The sequence below is a fragment of the Erinaceus europaeus genome, chromosome 20 (genome assembly GCF_950295315.1).
Source record: "Erinaceus europaeus chromosome 20, mEriEur2.1, whole genome shotgun sequence".
Taxonomy (NCBI): Eukaryota; Metazoa; Chordata; class Mammalia; order Eulipotyphla; family Erinaceidae; genus Erinaceus; species Erinaceus europaeus.
The window spans coordinates 11010804-11033788 of NC_080181.1; the positions used below are offsets into that span (position 1 = coordinate 11010804).

The window sequence follows — 22985 nt, forward strand, 5'->3', positions numbered from 1 at the left end:
GGAAAAGGAATCAGAGCACCATGCTAAACCCTTCCTGCCACTCCAGAGCAGTGCTGCCCAAGAGGAAACACAAAAATAAAACAAGTCTAGATGTAATTTAAGTTTTTCTAGTAGGTGTGTAAAAAAATAATAATAAAGAATAATGATTTTAATTTAAAATATTTTATTTAACACTGATAATTCAAAACAATAGCATTTCAACTTGCAATTTTTATTAAATATTTTAATATAATTTTATTGGGAGATTAATGGTTTATAGTGCAGTTGTTGACGTGAGTACAATCTCATCTCCCCATGATAGGTGTCTGCAAAACATACCCAAGATAGGTTCTCATACCCCTATCCCCTTCCCCTTCTGCTACTTAGGGTTTTGACTGTGGGACACTGAGGTCAAAGCCATTTACTGTAGTCCCCCGTCCACTCTGACAGGTGCCTCAGAAGCCACCTTATAGAGCCACTCTCTAATCTTAGACTCAGATCTCAACAATCTGGGGACACATTTATAGATAGGTTTCTGTAGCTCACCCTCCCAAGCATGAGCTTTTCACCTTTCATAACTATATTTCCCTTCTGGAGCTGAAAGCAGGTCTCTAGCATTGAGTCTTGCACAGTGGAGAGGTCCTAGGGCCACTGACGCTCCTGCTCCTCACTGCAGTCAAGAGTACACTGTATGTAAGTCAGCATGGGTAGTGAGCTGCTTTGTCATCTGTGCACAAGACCCATGTTTGACTTTAATTTTCCCCAGACTTCCCTACTGAAAAGGCGCTATTTCCCGGAAGCCTTATAGACAGTTGACGAGCATGACATATAGAGAGAGATACAGCTGAGTCCTCCCTCTTTAGGGAGTTTCGGGGCTCTTCCCAAGGTAGAGAAAGTTAGAGAAAGAGACCACCCAGCCCTTGGGGCTTCTAGTCATTTTCTGGTGGGGGAAGGCCTGGTGGCTATAGGATCATACCCTTTGATTAAACTTGGGGGGAGGTGGAGAGAAAGAAGCAGTTACTGCTCTGTCTGCAGGGTTGCTGCTGGTAGCCTATGCCCTCAGAGGATCTGACTTTAGAATCCAGAGGGAGAAGGAGACAGAAAAGGCAGCAGGCAGCAGGGTCCTGGGCGTCTGGCTCAGAAACCTCTGGCACATGTGGTTTCAATCATCTCCCAGCCTGGCGCCTTCCGCCCGGCGGCGCAGAAGCCCAGCAGCTCGGACCCACTGACTTGTTTGTTACATGGGAATTGGGTCTGTGAGGGTGGCCACCCCCAGGAGATGGTTTTCTCAGCTGGCCTTCCCCTTTCTATAAAATTCCGGAAAGCTCGGGACAGCAGGGGTGACAGGCTGCAGGCTGCTTGGTTTTCTGAGCTCTCTGGGGATAAAGTAGCCCTGAGACCTCTGGGCCTGCACTGGCCAAAGCAAACAGCGGGCAGATGTCCTCAGCTAAGCCACTGGCCATACTGTTGACTCAGGGAGAGGGCCAACTCCCCTTAGGGACCTGCCCTCCCCACCAGCCTTTTCTCCCCTTTTACTCCATCCCCCGCCACCCCGCTTCTGCCTCCTAAAACCACTTCCTCTGAATTTCATACCACTTTGTGAACTTTAAAAAAATTCAACAAGGAGGGGAAACAGCATTCCAACAGAGAAGGTTAATTTGCTTTTCTAGAAAAGACAACTTGATAGAAATTTCTGTGAGGCTCCGGGAACTGGGCACTAGAGGTTTACTTACCCAGTGAGGACTGAGCACACGCCCTGTGGTCTGTGTTGGCAGCAGTCACAGAAAACCAGACTGTTAGCCAACCGAGAAGTAAGATTGCATTTAGGCTCAGTTATTAATTACAGTTACACTTCGGGCCTACATTTCAGAAGGTATTGCTTCAAGCTAACAAGCCAGGCTGCAGCCAGGAAACGTAGAGCTAAAAAATACAAACACCCCAGTGACAGATTCCTCCTTCAGCATGTTTTTTTCATGACTCCTTCCTTCCGGGGTATTAGCTATCAGTCCTTAGCCTTGACTGTGCAGACATACAGTTTATAGACACTTTAAATCAAAATTGTCACTTCACAGGAATATTTTGCTTCTGAGAACATCAGTACAAACATTGTATAGGTGTTCCACAACTTTCTTGGGTACTTTGTTTTTCAGGGTAAATTGTAAAAACTACTTCACAGGATCAAAACAACTGCGTTTAGGGGTAGGGAGATAGCATAGTGGTTATACAAAAGATTATTTATGCCTGAAACTCTGAGGTCCCAGGTTCAATCCCCAGCACCACTATAAGCCAGAGCTGAGCAGTGCTCTGTAAGACTATTAATTAATTAATTAGATGTTATGCAAAAAAAGGCTTTCTTGTCTGAGCCTCCAAGCCCCAGGTTCAATCTCAAACACCACCACCTGCAATGTTTGTTGCTGCTCTCTGAAATCATGCCCCCTCCTCTCCGCAGCCCGGTTGTGGCACAGCTCAGAGCTCTTGTGCTCCAGTGTATGCCTGAACATATTTATAACCAGTGTTTCCAAACTCCAAACAAACAAGTTTGTTTCCAGACTTGTGCTCCAGTGTATGCTTGAACATAGTTGGAAACCAATGTTTCCAAACTCCCTCTGCTCCCCACACCCTGTGGGAAACAGCCTGGAGATGCCTCAAAATGACCTTCCATGTGATTCGGCAGCTCCTTTCCTAAGTATTCATCTAAAGAAGAGATTGATGCACGCCTATATTTATTGCAACACTATATGTAATAGCAAGAGTTGAAAGCAATCCAAATGTCTAGTGACAAATAAGTGGATAAGGAAGCTGTGGTATATGTACGTAGTGGAAAACTTCTCAGCTGCAAGAAAGGAAAAAAAAAGGGACATTTTGCGACCTGGGAGGTGGTGCCATGGGTAAAGCATTGCACAAGCATGAAGTCTCTAGTTCAGACCCCAACAAGCACATGTACATGTACCAGGGTGATGCTCTGGTTCCCTCCTCTTCCTCCTTTTTTCCGTATCTCTCTCTCTCTCTCTCTCTCTCATAAATTAATTTAAAAAAAGAAAAAGAGGGCGGGGGTAGATAGCATAGGGGTTGTGCAAAGAGACTGTCATGCCTGAGGCTCCAAAGTCCCAGGTCCAATCCCCCGCACCACCATAAGCCAGAGCTGAGCAGTGCTCTGGTGTTTCTCTGTGTCTCTCTCTCTGCATCTCTCTCAAAAATAAAATAAATAAAATACTTTTAAAAAGAAAGAAAAAGAGAGGGCTGGGAGGTAGCACACATGGCTCAAAGTGCAAGGACCAGCATAAGAATCACAGTTCAAGTCCCCAGCTCCCCACCTGCAGGGAGGTCACTTCACAATCAGTGAAACGGGTCTTCAGGTGTCTATTTTTCTCTCCCCCTCTCAGTGTTCCCCTTCTCTCTCAGTTTCTCTCTGTCCTACCCAACAACAACAACAGCAGCAGCAGTAACAACAACAAGGGCAACAAAAATGGGAAAAATGGCCTCCAGGAGCAGTGGATTTGTAGTGCAGGCAATTAGCCCCACTGATAACCCTGGAGGCAAAAAGAAAAAGAAAAATGAGATCTTTTTTGCTACAACATGGGTAAAATTAAAGGGAATAACACCAAGTGAATAACCCAGAAGCAGGACAGCAATCAGATGACCTCACTCATAGGTGGGATTTAAGAAACAAAGAAAGAGAAAACACAGGGTGAAACTTTAAGAAACTGTGAGCTATTTCTGTATCTGCAGAGTGAAACATTAGTAAGTCATGGTGTATATCATCAGACCCAAGGATTCAAAAGGAGGTAGAGGTGGTGTTTGAAAGTAGATTGAGAAGGGCAAGGGAGATAACATAATGGTTATGCAAGCAGACTCTCTTGCCTGAGGCTCCAAAGTCCCAGGTTTAATCCCCTACGCCACCATAAACCAGAGCTGAGTGAGCAGTGCTCTAGTAAAAAAAAAAAAAAAAAAAAAAAAAAAACAGCAGATGACGGGCCCAGTGCCCTGTGATGGAGAGAGACAGCAATTTGGCAGTGGGTGACACCTATTTGGGGGAGAAGTGAAACAACAATGGTCATCTAGAACATTTCCTCAATAAGGGAAAATAAGTTAGTATTCTATCTTAAAAATGAAAACAAACTCCAATCTCCTTAGCATGTCAGGCAAACTTTTCCTGGTCCTTCCTTACCCTACTTTTCCTGTGATTAACTCCTGTTGATTCTATTAATAAATCATTAGAAATGTCTCATCTTTCCTCAAACAAATCTACAGGCCATCCCCACCACTCTGAGAAGGCAATAATAGCCTCAGAGCACAGAAAAATGTGAAACAGCGGGGACAGGGTTGTGTAGGAAACAGCCTTCTCCAGATAGAAGTGGAATCAAATGAATGTGTCCTTGACAATTCCCCAAAGTAATTGTTCCTTTGCTGAGTCCTCTAATACAGGCAGCTGTGCCCTGGTGTGGTCAGTACTGAGTCAGCGGAAGAAGACAGAAATAATGTCATCCTGCAATATGCTGGGGAAAGGTGTTATTTGCAGCAGCTGGGAAGTAGAATGTAGGACTTAAACAAATGTGGTACCAGTTCCATACCTGGTATCAAATATGCTAGATCAGTGTTCTCATTTCTTTCATAAAATGAAAATATAAATAAAAGCAAACCTTAAAAAAAAAAAAAAAAAGATCCATTTCAGCTGAGAATCAGCACTTAAAGCATAGGACTAGCATATGTGAGGTCCTGGGTTCAATCACCCATGCCACAGATGCCAAAGCTTTGGTCTGTCTCTAACATGAATAAACAAACAAATGGGAGCCTGATGGAAGCATACCCGGCTAGACACACATATTAACCTGTGCAAAGACTCAGGTTCACTCCCCCATCCACACCTGCGGTGTGTGTGTGTGTGGAGGGGGGGGTGCTTCACTAGCCGTGATGTAGGTCTGTAGTTTCTGTCTTTCTCCCTCTCTGTCTCCCTCATCCCTCTCAGTTTCTCCCTGTTCTATCAAACAAAATAGGAAAACAAAAAAGAACAAATAAGTGTTGTCTAAGTGTTATTTGTGCTAGCAGAGGCCCTCTCAGCACTGGAGTCAGTTCTGCTCTTTTCTTACAGCTTTCTCTCATATTCCCACCCTCATTCCAGCCAGAACTGTTACTACTCTGATTCCACTTTTGAATTCCTTATAAGAACAGCTAAAATACATTTCACACTACATGTTATATATTTAGTTCTTAAATAGCCCTATGCTAGAGGGACTATGAGTATGCAATTTATGGATAACAAAACCAGTTTTAGGCCAGTTCAGGATCTTACATAAGGGCACATAGTAAGTACCTGGCAGAGTCAGGACCCCAACCCCACACCCTCCCAGGTGACCCCTCTCCACAACCTTTTCCATTTTACCACTTTAGGAGTTTGAGAGAGAGAGAGAGAGAGATGTTTGAGGCTTTTTTGTTTGTTTGGTTGGTTGGTTTGGTTTGCTCCTAAACTTGAATTATATAAAAATAAGTCTTAAGAGTAGTACAAAATTTCCTCCAAGACTTAAAATTTCATTTTCCAGTACTATTTCTACCATCTGTGGATTTTTTTTCACTGATGTCATTGTCATTGAGGCTTCACTGCTGGAGGCCTGCTTTTTTTTTTTTTTTTTTTTTTTTTTTTTTTTGAGAAACACCACAGCACCAAAGCTTCCCTGGTGCCGTCATGCTCCCTCCCGTGTGGTGCACTGGGCTTGAATCTGGGTCACTTGCACAGCAAGACAGGTGTCTTCCCCATGAACTATCTCTGTACCTCATGAAATAGTTGTTAGTGGAGCTAGCAGGGGAAGTACAATTGCTTTTTTATGTATTTATTTTCCCTTTTGTTGCCCTTGTTGTTTATCATTGTTGTTATTGTTGTTGTTGTTGTTACTGCTGTCATTGTCGGATAGCACAGAGAGAAATGGAGAGAGGAGGGGAAGACAGAGAGGGGAAGAGACAGATAGACACCTGCAGACCTGCTTCACCACCTGTGAAGCGTCTGCCCTGCAGGTGGGGAGCCAGGGGCTTGAACTGGGATCCTTAAACCAGTCCTTGTGCTTTGCACCACATGCACTTAACCCGATGCACTACCACCCAGCTCCTGGAAGTGCAATTTCTTATTTATTTATTTCTTATTAGAGACAGAGATAAATTGAGAGGGGAGAGGGAGATAGAGAAGAAAAGAGACAGAGAGACACCTGCAGTCCTGCTTCACCACTCCTGAAACTTTCTTACTGCAGGTGGGGACCAGGGGCTTGAACCTCGGTCTTTGCACACTATAATGTGTGCTCTTAACCAGATGCACCACTGCCTGGCCCCAAAAGTGCATCTATTAGAGGGAGAATAAAGAGCTAAAATGAAATAGGCAAACCATTTTTTAATCTTTTTTTATATTTATTTATTCCCTTTTGTTGCCCTTGTTGTTTTATTGTTGTAGTTATTGTTATTGTTCTTGATGTCGTCATTGGATATGACAGAGAGAAATGGAGAGGGGAGGGGAAGACAGAGAGGGGGAGATAAAGACAGACACCTGCAGACCTGCTTCACCGCCTTGAAGCGACTCCCCTGCAGGTGGGGAGCCAGGGCTCGCACCGGGATCCTTAAGCCTGTCTTTGCGCTTTGCGCCACATGCGCTTAACCCACTACGCTACTGCCCGACTCCCGGGCAAACCATTTTTAAAGAAGGAAAAAAACAATCATTTAATCCTATTTTGGAGTGACATGTATTATTTTTTAAATTCACTTGGGGGGGCAGTGGCTCACCAGGTTAAGCACACTTAGTACAAAGCGCAAGAACCTGCTAGAGGCTCCCAGTTTGAATCCCCGGCTCCCCAACTGCAGGAAGGTCACTTCACAAGTGGTGAAGCAGGTCTTCAGATGTCTATCCTCTCTCTGTCCTATCCAATAAAATGGGAAAAAATGGCCTCCAGGAGCAGTGGATTCGTAGTGCACTGAACCCCAGCGATAACCCTGGAGGTAAAAAAAAAAAAAAAAAAAAAGATGGAATCTAAAGAACTGATACACATGGACTTGCAACACACACACAAGCAAACTATTTTGTTTATTTTGTTTTTTTGTTTTTTCCTACCAGAATTATTGCTGGGGTTCAGTGCCAACACTATGAACCCACCACTCCTAGCAGCCCTTTTTTTCTTTTTTTTTTCTATTTTTATTTGATAAGACAGAGAGAAATTGAGGGAGATGAGATAGATAGACAGACAGACCTGCTTGATTGCCCATGAAGCTTCCTCCCTGCAGGTGGGGAGTGGGAGGCTCAAACCTGGATCCTTGCGCTTGGTAGCATGTACACTTAACTGGGCGCACCACCACCTAGCTCCCGGCAGACTGTTTGTAAACACTGAGAAGGTCAGTGCTGATCTTTGGGAGATAGGAGGGTGGGGACATAGACCTTAGGTCGTTGGAATAGTGTGGAACTATATATTATGATCTTAAAATATTGTAACCCACTGTTAATCACAAATTAAAAAATGAAGAAAAGAACTAATAAAGAGTATGCCCATGAAGTCCTAAAAAATTAAGAAGGAGAGAGGAAAGAAGGAAAAATAAAGAAAGGAAGGAAGAAAGAGAGAGAGGGAAGGGAAGCTGGTTATGTGTCTTAGTGCATGTTTTCGGCTATCCGTGAATGCTGCAGGCATGTGTGCCCCGTAGTGGAGGGTGGTTGCAACTTTGAGCCAAGTTTTAGGTTTATGAGCTGTTTTCTAACTCATGAACTACTTTTATTTTTGTTGCTATCTCCAGGGGTCCAAGCATCAAAATGCTTGTTGGATACCCCCACCCTCGGGGAGTGGGGCTGGAAACCCACACAGGACATCACTTAGGGGCTTCAGTGAGTGTCAGAGAAAGGCTGGAAAAGGATCTCCCTCCTCACCCACCCTGCTACCCTCTAGCCTGTTAGTCTCTTTGTCACATTGGCCTGCTTTTAATAACATTTTCTTCCATTTTAATTTGGTGCAGCGTAATTTAATTTAATTTAATTTAATTTGGCGCAAAGCAGAGCTCCTTGATCACTCTGAGGGAACATCCCAGAATCTCCCAAGAGGGGCTGGTGTGGGAATCTCCCAGAGGGGCTGGTGTGGGAAGATGGGAGTTAAGCCCTTCTGAGCCTTCCTGAAGCACTGTTCTGCAATTTCAGATTACAAAGAGAAACTCATCCCTTGCTGGCTTTACCTCCTTTTCCCTTGAATGCTCACTTTATTTCCTCAACTTCTGCATTCCTAGGAAGGGAGGACACCACTCAGTCCTGCTTTAACGCCCTGTGTTCTGAGTCAAGGCAGTGTCCTCTGTGTGGTTTCCGTGGTTTTGAATGCTAAATAGAGTAAAAGACAACAGCTAGTCCTTGGCTGTCTAGATGATATTTATATTTGTAGTTTTGGGGGCCTTAGGCTTCCAGTGAGGAAAAGCATGTATCTGGGTAAAAAGGAAGGAACAGAAGGACTTTCTGCACATGTGACACACAGTTTCCAGCAAGCACACTGCCCTAGGAGTCAGAAAGCCCAGGGTCTTTCTCAATTTTAAGGTTAATTTCCTTCATGTGAACTGACTCTCAGTTGCCTAATTTATTTTTTTTTATTTTTTAAAACTTAAAAAAAAATTTTATATATTTTTCCCTTTTGTTGCCCTTGTTGTTTCTCATTGTTGTTGTTGTTATTGCTGTCATTGTTGTTGGATAGGACAGAGAGAAATGGAGAAAGGAGGAGAAGACAGAGAGGGGGAGAGAAAGATAGACACCTGCAGACCTGCTTCACCGCCTGTGAAGTGATTCCCCTACAGGTGGGAAGCCGGTTGTTTGAACCAGGATCCTTACGCGAGTCCTTGCGTTTTGCACCACATGCGCTTAACCTGCTGCGCCACCGCCCAACTCCCTTTTTTAAAAATTTTTATTTATAAAAAGGAAACACTGACAGAAAATATAGTGTAAGAGGGGTACAACTCAACACAATTCCCACCACCAGAACTCCACATCCCATCCCATGATAGCTTTCCTATTCTTTATCCCTCTGGGAGTATGGACCAAGGAACATTAAGGGGTGCAGGAGGTGGAAGGTCTGGCTTCTGTAATTGCTTCCCCGCTGAACATGAGTGTTGACTTACTCCCAGCCTGTCTTTCTCTTTCCCTGGTGGGGCACGGCTCTGGGGAAGTTGGGCTCCAAGAAACATTGGTGTGGTTGTCTGCCAGGGAAGTCCAGTTGGCATCACAGTAGCATCTGGAACCTGGTGACTGAAAGAAGAGTTAACGTATAAAGCCAAAGTGTTGACTAATCACGAGCCTAAAGGCTGGAATAGTGCAGATGAAGATTTGGGGGGGGGGTCTCCGTTTTGTAGATAATAGGCCTATTTTAATTATATTCCAAAGAGCCCATGACTATACTTGGTTTTTTTGTTTGTTTTGTTTTTTGTTTTTTGTTTTTTCTCTGAGCCTGACATCTGATATGCAGGTGGGTCCAAGTTATTGTCTGGGGAGATGATGTCATGGCTGGAAAAAGGACCAGAAAGCTGGATCAGGGAAGAGAGTAGCTCCCAAATATGGGAAAGGTGTATAAATACTGTTGACTGTAAATTCCATTGATTTGATCTGATCTGGGGCCCATATTCAGCTTTGAAGCCTATCTATGTGTCCTCTGCATCCCCCTGTAGATCTGAGCTCACATTCTGTGGTCGTAGTAGGAATGTTCCAAGCTGCCCCAATTTCAGGACCCATCTTCCTCAGGTAGAATATAGAGTATGTTGTCCAGCCTCCCTTCAGAGAATGGAACATTCTCTACCGTTGTTGATCCATGTTGAGCAGTTGCCTAATTTATAAAGTGAGGTGGCTGGATGAGAAGTAGTACTGGAACTGGCAAGATAGCTCAGCTGAATAGTGCGCCTGCTTTAATCATGTGTGAGACTCAGGTTAGCCATAACCCCACTGCACTGGAGGAAGTCACTCTTTTTACCTCCTTCTTTCTATATGAAAAAATTGACCTGGAACAGTGAAGTCTAGGCAATGACAAATGATAAGCAGACAGAACATTGGTTCAAATATTGGCTGTCTACTTGTCTTTCCTTAGGTGATTCACTTAGTTTCTCTAAGCCTTGGTTTCCTTATCTGTAAAACAGGAATAAAAATTGTCTCTATTTTATAGCATTGTGGTAAAGACTAAATAAAAAGATATTCATCATGGTGGCTGTATGGTGGCACACCCGGTTAAGTGCACATAGTACTGAACACAAGGAACTGAGCAAGGACCGGGGTCAAGTCCCCACTCCCCACCTGCAGGGGGACACTTCACAAGTGGCAAAGCAGGTCTGAAGGTGTCCTCTTTCTCCCTTTCTGTCTCCCCCTCCCCTCTCAAATTTTCTCTGTCCTATCCAGTATAAATGCAAAAAATCAGGGCTAGGTTGTGGTGCACCTGGTTAAGCGCACGCATTACAGTGCGCAAGGATCTGGGTTCAAGCCCCTGGTCCCCACCTGTAGGGGGAAAGCTTCACAAGTGATGAAGCAGGTCTGCAAGTGTCTCTCTCCCGCTCTGTTTTCCCCTTTCCTCATAATTTCTCTATCTCTATTCAAAATAAATAAATAAATAAAGATTAAAATTTTTTTTTAAATGGAAAAAATCAGGAGCAGTAAATGTGTAGTACTAGCACAGAGCCCCGGTGATAACAGTAGAGACAAAAAAAAAAAAAAAAAAAGATGTTCATAATAGGACCAGGTTGTGATGCACCTGATTAACATGTAGCCATGTGCAAAGATCAAAGTCAAGCCCTTGATCCCCACCTTCAGGAGGAAGCTTCACTAGCAGTGAAGCAGTGCTACAGGTATCTTTCTCCTGTCTCCCCAGGAGTTTCTCTCTCTTTTTTTTCCTCTAAATAAATAAATAAGATGTTCACGGTGCTCTTAGCAAGTACTCAATAAAATTAGCCTTTAGTTGCTACTGGGGAAATTGTTCAGCGTGATAGAGTGCACACATGAGGCTGCTGCTTCAGCCCTGGCATCCAAGTGGTGCTTTGGCTCTGTTCTGTAGCTCTTCCTCTCTCATGTGAATGAATCTCTATTTCATATGAAATAAAATAAAACTTTAAAATTAGGGTTTTTTAAAGTTTTTTAACTTCTTTAAGTGTATATATATTGCATCCAGGGTTATTGCTGGAGCTTGGTGCCTGCACTAAAAATCCAGTGCTCATGGAAGCTATTTTTTCCCTTTTGTTGCCCTGTTTTTCGTTGTTGTTATAGCTGCTATTGTTGTTGGATAAGACAGAGAGAAATGGAGAGAGGAGAGGAAGACAGAGAGAGAGAAGGAAAGACAGACACCTGCAGACCTGTTTCACCATTCGTGCAGCGACCCACCTGCAGGAGGGGAGCCAGGGGCTCGAACCGGGATCATTGCACCTCACGTCATGTGCGCTTAACCTGCTGCACTACCGCCTGGCCCCTTAAAATTTTTTTTAATATTTATTTATTTTCCCTTTTTGTTGCCCTTGTTGTTTTTCTTTGTTGTTGTAGTTGTTGTTGATGTCATCATTGTTAGATAGGACAGAGAGAAATGGAGAGAGAAGGGGAAGACAGAGGGGGGGAAAGAAAGATAGACACCTGCAGACCTACTTCACCGCCTGTGAAGCGACTCCCCTGCAGGTGGGGAGCCGGGGGCTCAAATCGGGATCCTTACACCAGTCCTTGCACTTTGTACCACTTGCGCTTAACCTGCTGCGCTACCGCCCAATATTTCCCTAAAAATATTTTTTTAATTAGCATCCTCTTTCCACAAGTTTCTTCCCACCTCTGCACAATGGAAAAAAAAAAAAAAAGATCATTGATGATCGTATTTTTCTTTTTTCTTTTCTTTTTTTTTTTTTTACCAGACCACTGATTAGTTTTGGCTTATGGTGGGGTAGGGGGTTGAACCTGGGACTGAACCTGGGACTTTGGAACCTCTGGCATGAGAGTCTCTTTGCATAACCATTAGGCTATTTATCCCCACCCATATTCCTCATTACTTTTCATTCTTTACCTTATATTTATATTTTGGCTTCTTAGTACTATTGTTTTGCCTTTTTTGTTTTTTAAAAAATTCCTTCCTAGCTTTCTGGGAATTTTTCATTTTATCATGAGTGGGATTTCAATTTGTTAAATTCTTTTTTTCTTCCTTCAAAAAATAATACTGCTTTTCTCTTTTTCTATATATGTAGATGATTGCAGTGATTGATTTTGTTCTGTGAAGTGAGCCTCACATTCTGATGCAGCAGACTTTCCACTTCTTACTTGACTTGGTTGTGAGAGATGGTTGCATCTCTGTCCATGAGAGGTATTGGTCTATGGCTTCCTCTTGTGCGTGTATATTACGTTTATCTTGTTTGCAGTGTCCGAATAGTACTGAAAAAAATGTGTTGGGACATGTTCCCTCTTGCTCTGTTTTCTGAAACAGCTTGTGTAGAATCACTGCTTTTTCTCCAGGATGGTCTAGCTCTAGATTGTAAATGGCCCCGCCCCCTACATAAAAAGTATTATTTACCAGGATGGAAAAAGTCATTATCTCAAGAGGTGGAACAATCTAAAAATACATTTGCAAAAAGGGCTTGAGCAAGTGAACAAAAAGTCTAAAAAGGAAGAGGAATTCCATGTTAATCTAAACAATGTGAAATATTAAATCAGAGTATGGGGGCCGGGTGGTGGTGCATCTGGTTGAGCACACATGCTACCGTGCACAAGGATCCAGGTTCGAGCCCCCAGCCCCTGCCTGCAGGGGGAAAGCTTTACAAGTGGTGAAGCAGGGCTGCAGATTTCTCTCTGTCTCTCTCCTTATCATTCCTTCCCCTCTCAATTTCTGGCTGTCTATCTAATTAATAAATAAAGATAATAAAAAAATATTTTTTAAAAAAAGAAATCAAAGTTTATTTTTAAAAGGAATTATTTGTTCAGTTTCCTGTACTCTTCCTTCCTCAGACTTATCACATATACAGATTTGAGTTCATTATTTAATGATGTGTAGTGTGTCACACTTAGAATAATTAAATACTACAATTAAGTAGTTTTCTTCTCCAGTGAATCACTTTCACATAGTTATAAGCTCTGTGAGGGAAGAGTTCAGTTCTGTTTTTCTTACTATTATCCTCATAAATTTGGTTCAATAGTAGAAAGCTGGTAAATATTTAATTAATGAATGGTTAGAGGATGAATAGAGCAATTAATGCTCTTAGATGAGCTTCCCTGAGAATTTACATGTGCTCAGAAAACTTACTTTACTTACATTCACTGAAGACCTCCTTGGAGACTATCAGAGTGTATGTAACTTCAAAACATGGACCCCAAAGTGTCCTCACCTAGAGTGTTGAATGCCTAGGGGGAGAAAAGGTGAACAAATCCTTAAATACGAAAACTATAATAGAAAAATCAGAATGTTAAGTAAAAACTAGAAGTCTCTACTGAATAGTATGGGAAAAAAAAACTAGAAGTCTCTACTGAATAGTATGGGGAAAAAAACATTTTTGTTGTCACCATGGCTTTACCCATTTGGGACTGACTTTTTTTTTAATATTTATTTTATTTATTTATTCCCTTTTGTTGCCCTTGTTGTTTTATTGTTGTAGTTATTATTGTTGTTGTCGTTGTTGGATAGGACAGAGAGAAATGGAGAGAGGAGGGGAAGACAGAGAGGAGGAGAGAAAGATAGACACCTGCAGACCTGCTTCACCGCCTGTGAAGCGACTCCCCTGCAGGTGGGGAGCCGGGGTTCGAACCGGGATCCTTATGCCGGTCCTTGTGCTTTGTGCCACCTGTGCTTAACCCGCTGTGCTACAGCCTGACTCCCGGGACTGACTTTTTCAAATACACTGAGAGAGGGGAGTGGAGAATGATACCAAAGCTTCCTCTAGTGCAACAGGTGCTGGACTCAGACCTGGGTCAAGTCAAGCACAAGGCAAAGCAGGCACGCTACTATCCTGGTGAGCTATCTTGCCAGGCAACTTTTCTTTTTCTTTTTTTGCTACCAGAGTTATCACTGGGACTCTGTCTGCACAGCTCCGCCACTCTGGTGGCCACTGTTTTTTTCACTGAGAGAGAGAGAGACAGCACAGCACTGCTCCGCTGTCCATGGAGCTCCCCCCCCAAGCTGTCCATCGTGCTTGAAAGGCCTCACGCCTGCTAAAGTGCATACTCTAGTGAATGAGCTGTTTCCCAGCTCCTTAAAAGAGACAAAGGGAGCTTCCAGACAGAGAAGGTGAGGCAGTGATGAGCAGAACAACTCTTTCTGAAGGGTGGACAGGACTGTGTCCTTGTCCTAGAGGAGGCCCCCACCCCAGCACAGGGTCTGGTGTATGCTCAGTATGCTTCAATACCAGAAACTTTGGGACTGGAGCCCCCTGCTGGCCTGGAGGGTGGGGGGAGCTAGTGGAGTGAGCTGGGGAAAGCAGCTGAGGGTCGTGTCCTAAAGAGCCTTGCCTACTCTTGAAGGAACTTCTCCTGACCCTTAGGTCATGAGGTCTCAGGAGGCTACTAAGAAGGGCAGTACTTTGCAAACTTTTTCCACCAAGATGCTCCTAAAGGCAGAGGAAGCCTGCATATGCACCTCTGGGGACTTGGCAACAGAGCTCAGAACAGCCTGCCACAAGCAGGACGTTTCTGTAAGGTCTCACTTTATCTTTCAAATGCATATGAAATATCTGGGGAAATCACTAACTGGGAATGAGTGGACTTAAATGTCTGAGGCTCCCAGTTCAACCCCCACATGGCACTAGAAGAATGGTCTGTCTCCTTCCACTTGTGAAATCCTCTATCTCCTATGAAATAAATAAAATAAACCTTTTAAAAATGCATCCATACAGAGAGGGAGCGGAGAAACAGCTAGAGAAATAGCTTAGCTGGCAGAGCTTAGAACTTGCATGTCTTCAGGCTCTGAGCTTGATCACTGGTGCTGCATGTACCAGCGTGGTGCTCTGACTTCTTTCTCACTCCCTCATCCTGCAAGACTCTTATGAAGTAAATCTTTTTAAAAATATATGTGAAATATATATATATCTTTGTTTTCTTTTTTTAAAAAAAAACTCTAATGTTTCAGTTACAGACAAGTCTTTTATTTTTTTTAATTTTTTTATATTTATTTTATTTATTTATTCCCTTTTGTTGCCCTTGTTGTTTTATTGTTGTAGTTATTATTGTTGTTGTTGTTGTTGTTGGATAGGACAGAGAGAAATGGAGAGAGGAGGGGAAGACAGAGAGGAGGAGAGAAAGATAGACACCTGCAGACCTGCTTCACCGCCTGTGAAGCAACTCCCCTGCAGGTGGGGAGCCGGGGTTCGAACCGGGATCCTTATGCTGGTCCTTGTGCTTTGCGCCACCTGCGCTTTAACCCGCTGCGCTACAGCCCGACTCCCAAGTCTTTTATTTTAATATGAAAGAGAGAGATAGAGAGACCAGAGCACTGATCAGTACTGGTTTGTGGTAGTCCTGGGGGCTGAGCCTGGGACTTGTAATTCTCGGGTGTGAAAGTCTCTTTGCATGACCATTATGCTGTCTCCCCAACCCAAAGAGCATTGTTTTCAGTTAGTAAATCTTCATTTAGAAAAATGACACTCCAGGAAAATGCTGTCACACGATTATTCTTCAACTCTATCGTTCTTCAACTCTGTGTGACTCTGTCACATTGCCCATAACCCTGAGAGAGAAGAATGTATCTTTTGAGAAGAATTGCATGTCTTGTGCAGTCACCACCAATGCTTTGTCATCAAAACTCTTCAGATCTCTGCTCAAGTTTCTTAGAGGTCATGGCCCCAGAAGACCACAGCTGGAGGCCAATGTGATATGCCCAGAAAAGCCAATTCCAGGACTAAAAACCACAGTGGCTTTCACAGAATACAAAGAAAAATGAAAGACTTAGACAAATATTTTCCCCCAGGAAGCCCTGGGTCTCTGGTAGGGCTTCCTTCCAAGCTGCACACACAGCAGAATTGTGGAGGGTGGAGGAGGAGCCCTCTGGGCAAAGGAGGGCATCCCTGGGATTTCTGCATGTTAATGCATTTGAAAAACCTTGATTCTTTGTTTCCAACCAGAACCAAAGAAGCTTAAATACACAGGAAAGGGGAAAAGGAGAGAAGGAGGGAAGGTGAGAGTAAGAACGGAAAGGAAGGAGGGAGGGAGGAGAAACAAAGCATTAAGACCCAGGAGATGAGCTGGTGTATTGCACCAAAGTAAAAGACTCTGGAAAGGGGGGAAGAGTACAGGTCCAAAAAGGATGACAGAGGACCTAGTGGGGGTTGTATTGTTATGTGGAAAACTGAGAAATGTTATGCATGTACAAACTATTGTATTTACTGTTAAATGTAAAACATTAATCCCCCAATAAAGAAATTAAAAAAAAAAAAAAACACGAGAGGTGGTGTAGTGGATAAAGTATTGGACTCTCAGGAATGAGGTCTTAAATTCAGTCCCTGGCCTCTCATGTACTATGCGTGCGTGAGGACCCAGGTCCAATGTCTGTTGCCTCAGCCATGGAAGGAAGTCTTTTTACATAGCCGTCATGCTATCTCCCCAGCACTTTGTGTTTTTACATAGCCATCATGCTATCTCCCCAGCACTTTGATTTCATCTTTAAAAGAAGATTTATTTATTTACTGATAAGAGGGAAAGGAGAACCAGAACCTGTCTCTAATTAGCTAACTGAAGAAGGCTGGGAGATAGCTATCTGAAAAAATTCTTGGAGCTGTGAAGCCACAAGGACCAACAAAAAGTCACTCCTGCTCTTTTTCCAGAGCTCTCAATAGGAGCTTTGGAAGCTGGAAATCAGTGGAGCCATACCTTTCAACTTGGAGTGAAAATTAGATCCATGAGGCCAGGGAAATGCTCAGTAGGTAGAGCATAGGATTTGCATGTTTGAGGCTCTTGGTGCATAGCCATTATACTGTCTCCCCTCATGCATGGTTTCAGCTCTCCCAGGCCACCTTTTCATTTAGACAGAAACAGAGGGAGAGGAAGTCACTATAACACTATAGCTTCCCATAATACCATGGCCCCTCCCAGGTGCTACTGGAGTTCAAACCTGGGTCATATGCACCTTTCCCAGTAAGCTATCTCTCTGACACTAGAATTTCTTTTCTATTCTTCCCAACCGTCTCACCACCAGGGTTATCTTTGAAACTCAGAGCTAGAACACCACCATTCCCTGTTACCTCTCCCCCTCCCCTTTCTTCTAGACAGAGGGTGAGAAACAGAGAAGGTGAGAAAAATAGAGAGAGGAGATACTGCAGCATTGCTTCAACACTTGTGAGGATTCCCCCTGTAGACTTTCCCAAGTGAGGACCAGGGGCTCGAATCTGAGTCCTTGTGTACTTTACTAGGTGAACCACCTACCAGCTGATAGAAAAATTCTTTCCAAAACATTTACTGTTTTCTTATATTGTATTTATTTTCAGATAGAGAAAGAGAAAAATTGAAAGGGAAGGGTGAAGGAAGAGAGGGAGAGACATACCTGAAGCACTGCTTAACCACTTGTGAAGACTCCCTTCAGCGGGGGACCAGGAGCTTAAACCCAGGTCCTCAATCACACTTTAGAGTAACATGTACTCTAAAGAGTCTGCCATCAATTGACCCTTAAACATTTGTTTACTAATGAGAGAGAGAAAAAGGAGAGAGAACCAGAGCATCACCTCCTCCACATGCAATGTCAGAGATTAAATTTAGCACCCCAAGTTTGCAAGTCCGCCACTTTAGTCACTGTACAACCTCCTGGTGGCAGCCCTAGACATTTTTGTTTGCTTTTTTATGTTTTATTATTATTACTTTGGACAGAGAGAAATTGGAAGGTGAGGAGAGATAGGGGAAGCAAGACACCTGCAGGCCTGCTTCACCACTTGTGAAGCTTCCACACACACACACCCTCCTGCAGGTGGGGGCAAGTGCTCAAATCCACCTTAGCCCCTAGATGTTTTTTAAGTGATACTTAAATGAACCAGATTCTGGAACTTACCATCTTAGGTCATATAGGACTTGTGTGACTTCTTGTTCTTTCCTGTGCTCTACCACAAGCTTTCAGTGCACTGTATCTGGAGGCAAGAAGAAGGGGAGGAATCCACCCAGAGCCCCTAGATCATCGAGAACACAGCCTCTAGAGACCACAGCCAGGATGCATACTTAGATGTTTTAATAAATACTCGAGTGAATGTGTCAGGAAATTGTAAGGATGTGGTTGAGCTTGGCAGGGCAGACCCAGAAGTGGCAAGTTGGAAACAGAAATGGCTAGGAACGGGGCAGAGAAAAGCAAAAGGGGCTGGAAAGGTAGGAACTGTTGCAAGGTTTTAACTGGTAGGATTAATAATATCCTGCAGGCAGGGAGGGTCTTGAGGGTAGAAAGAAGATAGATCAAAGGAATGGAATGGGTGGGGATCTTTCAGGCCCAACAATGATTATGTAGATAGGCTGTAGTATCAGGAATGCAGGGTGGAGCAGGGGGAGCTGGCTTAATGTTTTAAGGAATGCCAAGCTCCTGGAGGCAAAAAAATGCAGGTTGCTTAGTGAGGCTCCTCACAATTTCTCAACATCTCCCCCTTTCTTTTTATCTAATGGCCATAGTATCAGAAATGCAGGGTGCTTTGTGAGGCAGGGAGTCTAATAAGATGGGGCACACCTTTGGAGTTACTCCTGTCCCTTCTTGCTCAACCTCTTGGTAGAGAGATTGACAGGATAGATGCACTCCTCAGATCAAGCCCTGCCAGGCTCAACCATTTAAATCATGATGGGGCATCACTTGGCCTGACAAGCCCTCCACTGCTGGGATCTTCTGCATGGATGCAGATACTGAAGGTGGAGGGGTAGGAAGCCAAATTGTAGTGCCGGGCCTGTTCTTGTCACTTCCGTGTGAGAAGCTATAGTCCAGTTAAGCCATTTGTTTGCATCCGTCACTAAGTAGCATACAGATCAAAGTCCAGATGTGTAATTGCCATTCTCTGCTTCTGAGAGAAGAGAAGCTTGGAGGCATTTGTGGTGATGCATGAGCTAAGCCTGATTATAGCTGTGCTCACATGCTTGATGTAAGAAGCATATTAAAGCTTATTGCAGTCCTTAGAAATGTATCTAATACACTAATTGCTTTTACACCCTCTTAAATGAGCCTATGCTGAATGAATGGTGTGCTGAATATGGTCCACTTTTCAGGAGCCTAATAGTAGGAGAATATTACAAATGGTTATAAATGCCAGTAGCATTGTCCTCTTGGGTGAATTACTGCCATTTGGGGAATTGCTGACCTTCACATTCAACCTGCCATCATCTCTGAAGACAATTCCTTTTCCCACTGACATCAAGATGAGCCTCAGAACAGACCACAGACCCAGCCACCAGTTTTTCTTTACTTCATAAGAGACCCTGACCTAGATCATCTGTGTCCAGAGTCCTCACCCACAGAAACTAGGAGATGAGTTACTATTGCTGTTTTGAGCTGCTAAGTTTTGGGATAATTATGCAGCAATAGAGAACCAGTGAAAATCGCACCAAACATAAAATGGAAAATCATGGGAGTCAGGTGGTAGCACAGCGGGTTAATCGCACATGGCACAAAGTGCAAGGACCAGCAGAAGGATCCTGGTTCGAGCCCCCTGGCTCCCCACCTGCAGGGGAGTCGCTTCACAGGTGGTGAAGCAGGTCTGCAGGTGTCTATCTTTCTCTCCCTCTCTATCTTCCCCTCCTCTCTCCATTTCTCTCTGTCCTAACAACAACGACATCAACAATAACTACAACAATAAAAATTAAAAGTTATTAGAATAAATTAACAAAAGCCTGCTCTAGCAGCTAGGAAGGTAGCTCAGCAGGTAGAAATTAGGATTTGCACATGTGAGACCCAGTGTTAAATCCTTAACTTTGGCATATCCAGTGCTTTGACTGATCTCTCTCTCTCTCTCTCTTTCCTTCTCTCCCCTGTCTCTCATAAAATAATCAAATCTTGAAAACCTATGTTAATGCTATTGTTTAATTGCAGTATTTTATATAATAGTAGAATGTGAGTTTGTGCATGGGTGTTTTTATGTGTGTGTGTATACACACACACACACACAAATATGCATACATATACAAAAGTAGCAGTTTAAGCAAAGGCTGATTAGGAGGCATTTCTGTATGTGACCAAGAGTAGGAAAGAAAGTAGAGAAGAGGCTCAGTCCCTCACGCCACCATAAGCCAGAACTGAGCAGTGCCTTGGTAAAAAATTAAATAAAATTAAATTTAAAAAGGAGGAGGAGGAGAAGGAGGAGGAGGAGGAGGAGGAAGAGGAGGAGGAGGAGGAGGAGAAGAAAGAAAGAAAGAAAGAAAGAAAGAAAGAAAGAAAGAAAGAAAGAAAGAAAGAAAGAAAAAAGAAGAGAAGAGAAAAGAACGGAAAAGGTAAAGAAGTATCTCTCAAAATCACTGTCATTGGAATCGAGCGATAGCGCAGCCGGTTAAGCGTACATATGCAAAGCGTATGGATCCAGGTTCGAGCCCCTGGCTGCCCACCTGCAGAGGAGTCGCTTCACAGGTGAAGCAGGTCTTCAGGTGTCTGTCTTTCTCTCCCCCTCTCTGTCTTCCCCTCCTCTCTCCATTTCTCTCTGTCCTATCCAACAACAATGACAACAATAATAACTACAACAACAATAAAAAGCAAGGGCAACAAAAGGGAATAAACAAATAAATTATCACTATTCTTCTTCTTCTAGCGTTTGCCCTTCTTCCGTAGCCAGTCAACAGCGTCAGGTTGAGCCTGATGTAAAGTTTCGAGACCTCCTTTGAATCTGGAGAGGTGGCAGTCGTTGACTATGTGGGTCATAGTCTGTCTGTAGCCGCAGGGGCAGTTCGGGTCGTCTCTGGCCCCCCAGCGATGGAACATAGCGGCGCACCGGCCATGGCCTGTTCGATAGCGATTGAGGAGGGCCCAATCATAACGTGCTAGGTCAAAGCCGGGTTGACGCTTGCAGGGGTCTGTGATGAGGTGTTTGTTCTTTACCTCAGCTGACTGCCAACTCTGTTTCCAAGAGTCTGGAACAGAGAAGTTCAGTGTAGGCATAGGGGACCAGATTGGGTGACGAGACGTCAAGCGTTGGACAGGGTGGGCGAAGATATCCGCGTATATTGGCTATCATAACTGTAGATCAATAATTTTGTTAAATATACCTGGGGAGTTGTGGGTGTTAGAGTTAAAATGACTGAATTAGAATCTGGCCCAATTCCTAAACATATGATCTTAGGCAAATAAGTCTCTGCTTCACAGGGACTGAAGCTGGAGAGGACAAGGATACATACAGCTAAAGCAGAAACTGAGCACAGGTGAAACAGCTCACCTGGACAGTGTGCTGCTTTGCGATGTTCAAGACCCAAGTTTGAGCCCAGCCCTCACCACTTTGAAGGAAGCTTCAATGCTGTGTTCTCTTTCACTCTCCTTCTGCCTCTCTGTTTGCATATTTTTTTCTTTAAGCATAAATTGAGACTTTGACTTATGAATGGACTTTATTAGCATAGTCAGTCTCCAGCCCTCATTGCCCTAAATCCCAGACATTTAACTATTACCCTCTCAGTAGTAAGCTTGTATCCATTTTTTATTATAAATTTATTTCTTTTTGGATACAGACAGAAATTGAGGGGGGAGGGGAATATAGAAAGGAAAAGAGAGAAACACCTGCAGCTCTGCTTCACCACTCGTGAAGCTTTCCCCCTGCAGGTGGGGACCAGGGGCTTGAACTCAGGTCTTTATGCACTGTAACATGTACACTTAATCAGGTGCACCACCGCCTGGCCCTTCAATTTTTATTTTTTACTATGTTTTGCTGATATTTGTTGAGGATTGGGGAGATATTTTACTGGTCATGGAAATGACTTTTTTTTTAATTTTTTTTTATTTAAGAAAGGATTAATTAACAAAACCATAGGGTAGGAGGGGTACAACTCCACACAATTCCCACCACCCAATCTCCATATCCCACCCCCTCCCCTGATAGCTTTCCCACTCTCTATCCCTCTGGGAGCATGGACCCAGGGTCATTGAGGGTTGCAGAAGGTAGAAGGTCTGACTTCTGTAATTGCTTCCCCGCTGAACATGGGCGTTGACTGGTCGGTCCATACTCCCAGTCTGCCTCTCTCTTTCCTTAGTAGGGTGTGTCTCTGGGGAAGCTGAGCTCCAGGACACATTGGTGGGGTCTTCAATCCAGGGAAGCCTAGCCAGCATCCTGGTGGCATCTGGAACCTGGTGATTGAAAAGAGAATTAACATATGAAGCCAAACAAATTGTTGAGCAATCATGGACCCAAAGCTTGGAATAGTGGAGAGGAAGTGTTAGGGAGGTACTCACTGCAAACTCTAGTGTACTTCTGCTTTCAGGTATATATTTTGCAGTAGTTTATGGATACGTGTGAACATAAGCTCTCTCTCACAGAAACTGGTGTATATCTAGGTTTTGGGACTTTGTTAGAAAGTGAACCACCTGAGATGAAATTAGAGTGTACTATAAAAGGAAAGGTCTCACCCGAGTAATGAAGCTGAAGGGTTGTCATTCCACACATGAAGTCTCTGGACACAGTCTGAAGTGAAGCATGTTGAGATGGCAATCGTTGCGTTGGTTAGGTTGTGATTGGCGGATGCAATATTATTTGGTATGCATTGGGAGAGTCATACGGGAAAGTGGGCCCTATCCAAGGGTTCCAGGACTGGGGGAAGTAGGGGCTCTATAGTGGAGATGTGAGGTTCCTGCTGTCTTAGGGTTCAAAAAGACAATCGATAGTTATCATCACATTATTTGGTAATTGGGTTAACTTTGAAAAGTCCTTTTGTTATGGTGTGCTGTACAATAGCTGTGCTATTGGATGCTTCTAATCTACTTGGTCTAGGCTTTTGAGAGACTCCGCATATCAAATACACAGCCTATATATTAAAAAGATTCAATTTGTGTTTTGAAAAACTTTGAGACATACAATTGATTTTCCCCCTCTCGTATTAATTAACTCATGGAAATGACTTTTATGCCTGAGGCTCTGAGGTCCCAGGTACAACCCCCAGCACAGTAGTAAGCCAG

The 22985-nt window shown here is 43.6% G+C and overlaps 1 protein-coding gene across 2 annotated transcripts in view; it reads left to right on the forward strand.

Annotated features, from left to right (window-relative positions):
- The window catches only part of CLMP (CXADR like membrane protein), a 119309-nt gene that overhangs the window by 54027 nt on the left and 42297 nt on the right, over nucleotides 1-22985 (forward strand). The window contains exon 1 of one of the 2 annotated variants that reach the window (XM_060179877.1): nucleotides 12175-12275. The exons of the other annotated variant lie outside the window; for it this stretch is intronic. Within the exon in view, the coding sequence (XP_060035860.1) occupies nucleotides 12251-12275 (25 nt within the window). The 5' untranslated portion in view covers nucleotides 12175-12250. Of the gene's footprint in view, nucleotides 1-12174; nucleotides 12276-22985 lie in introns of those variants that run through there. 2 annotated transcript variants of the gene reach the window in all.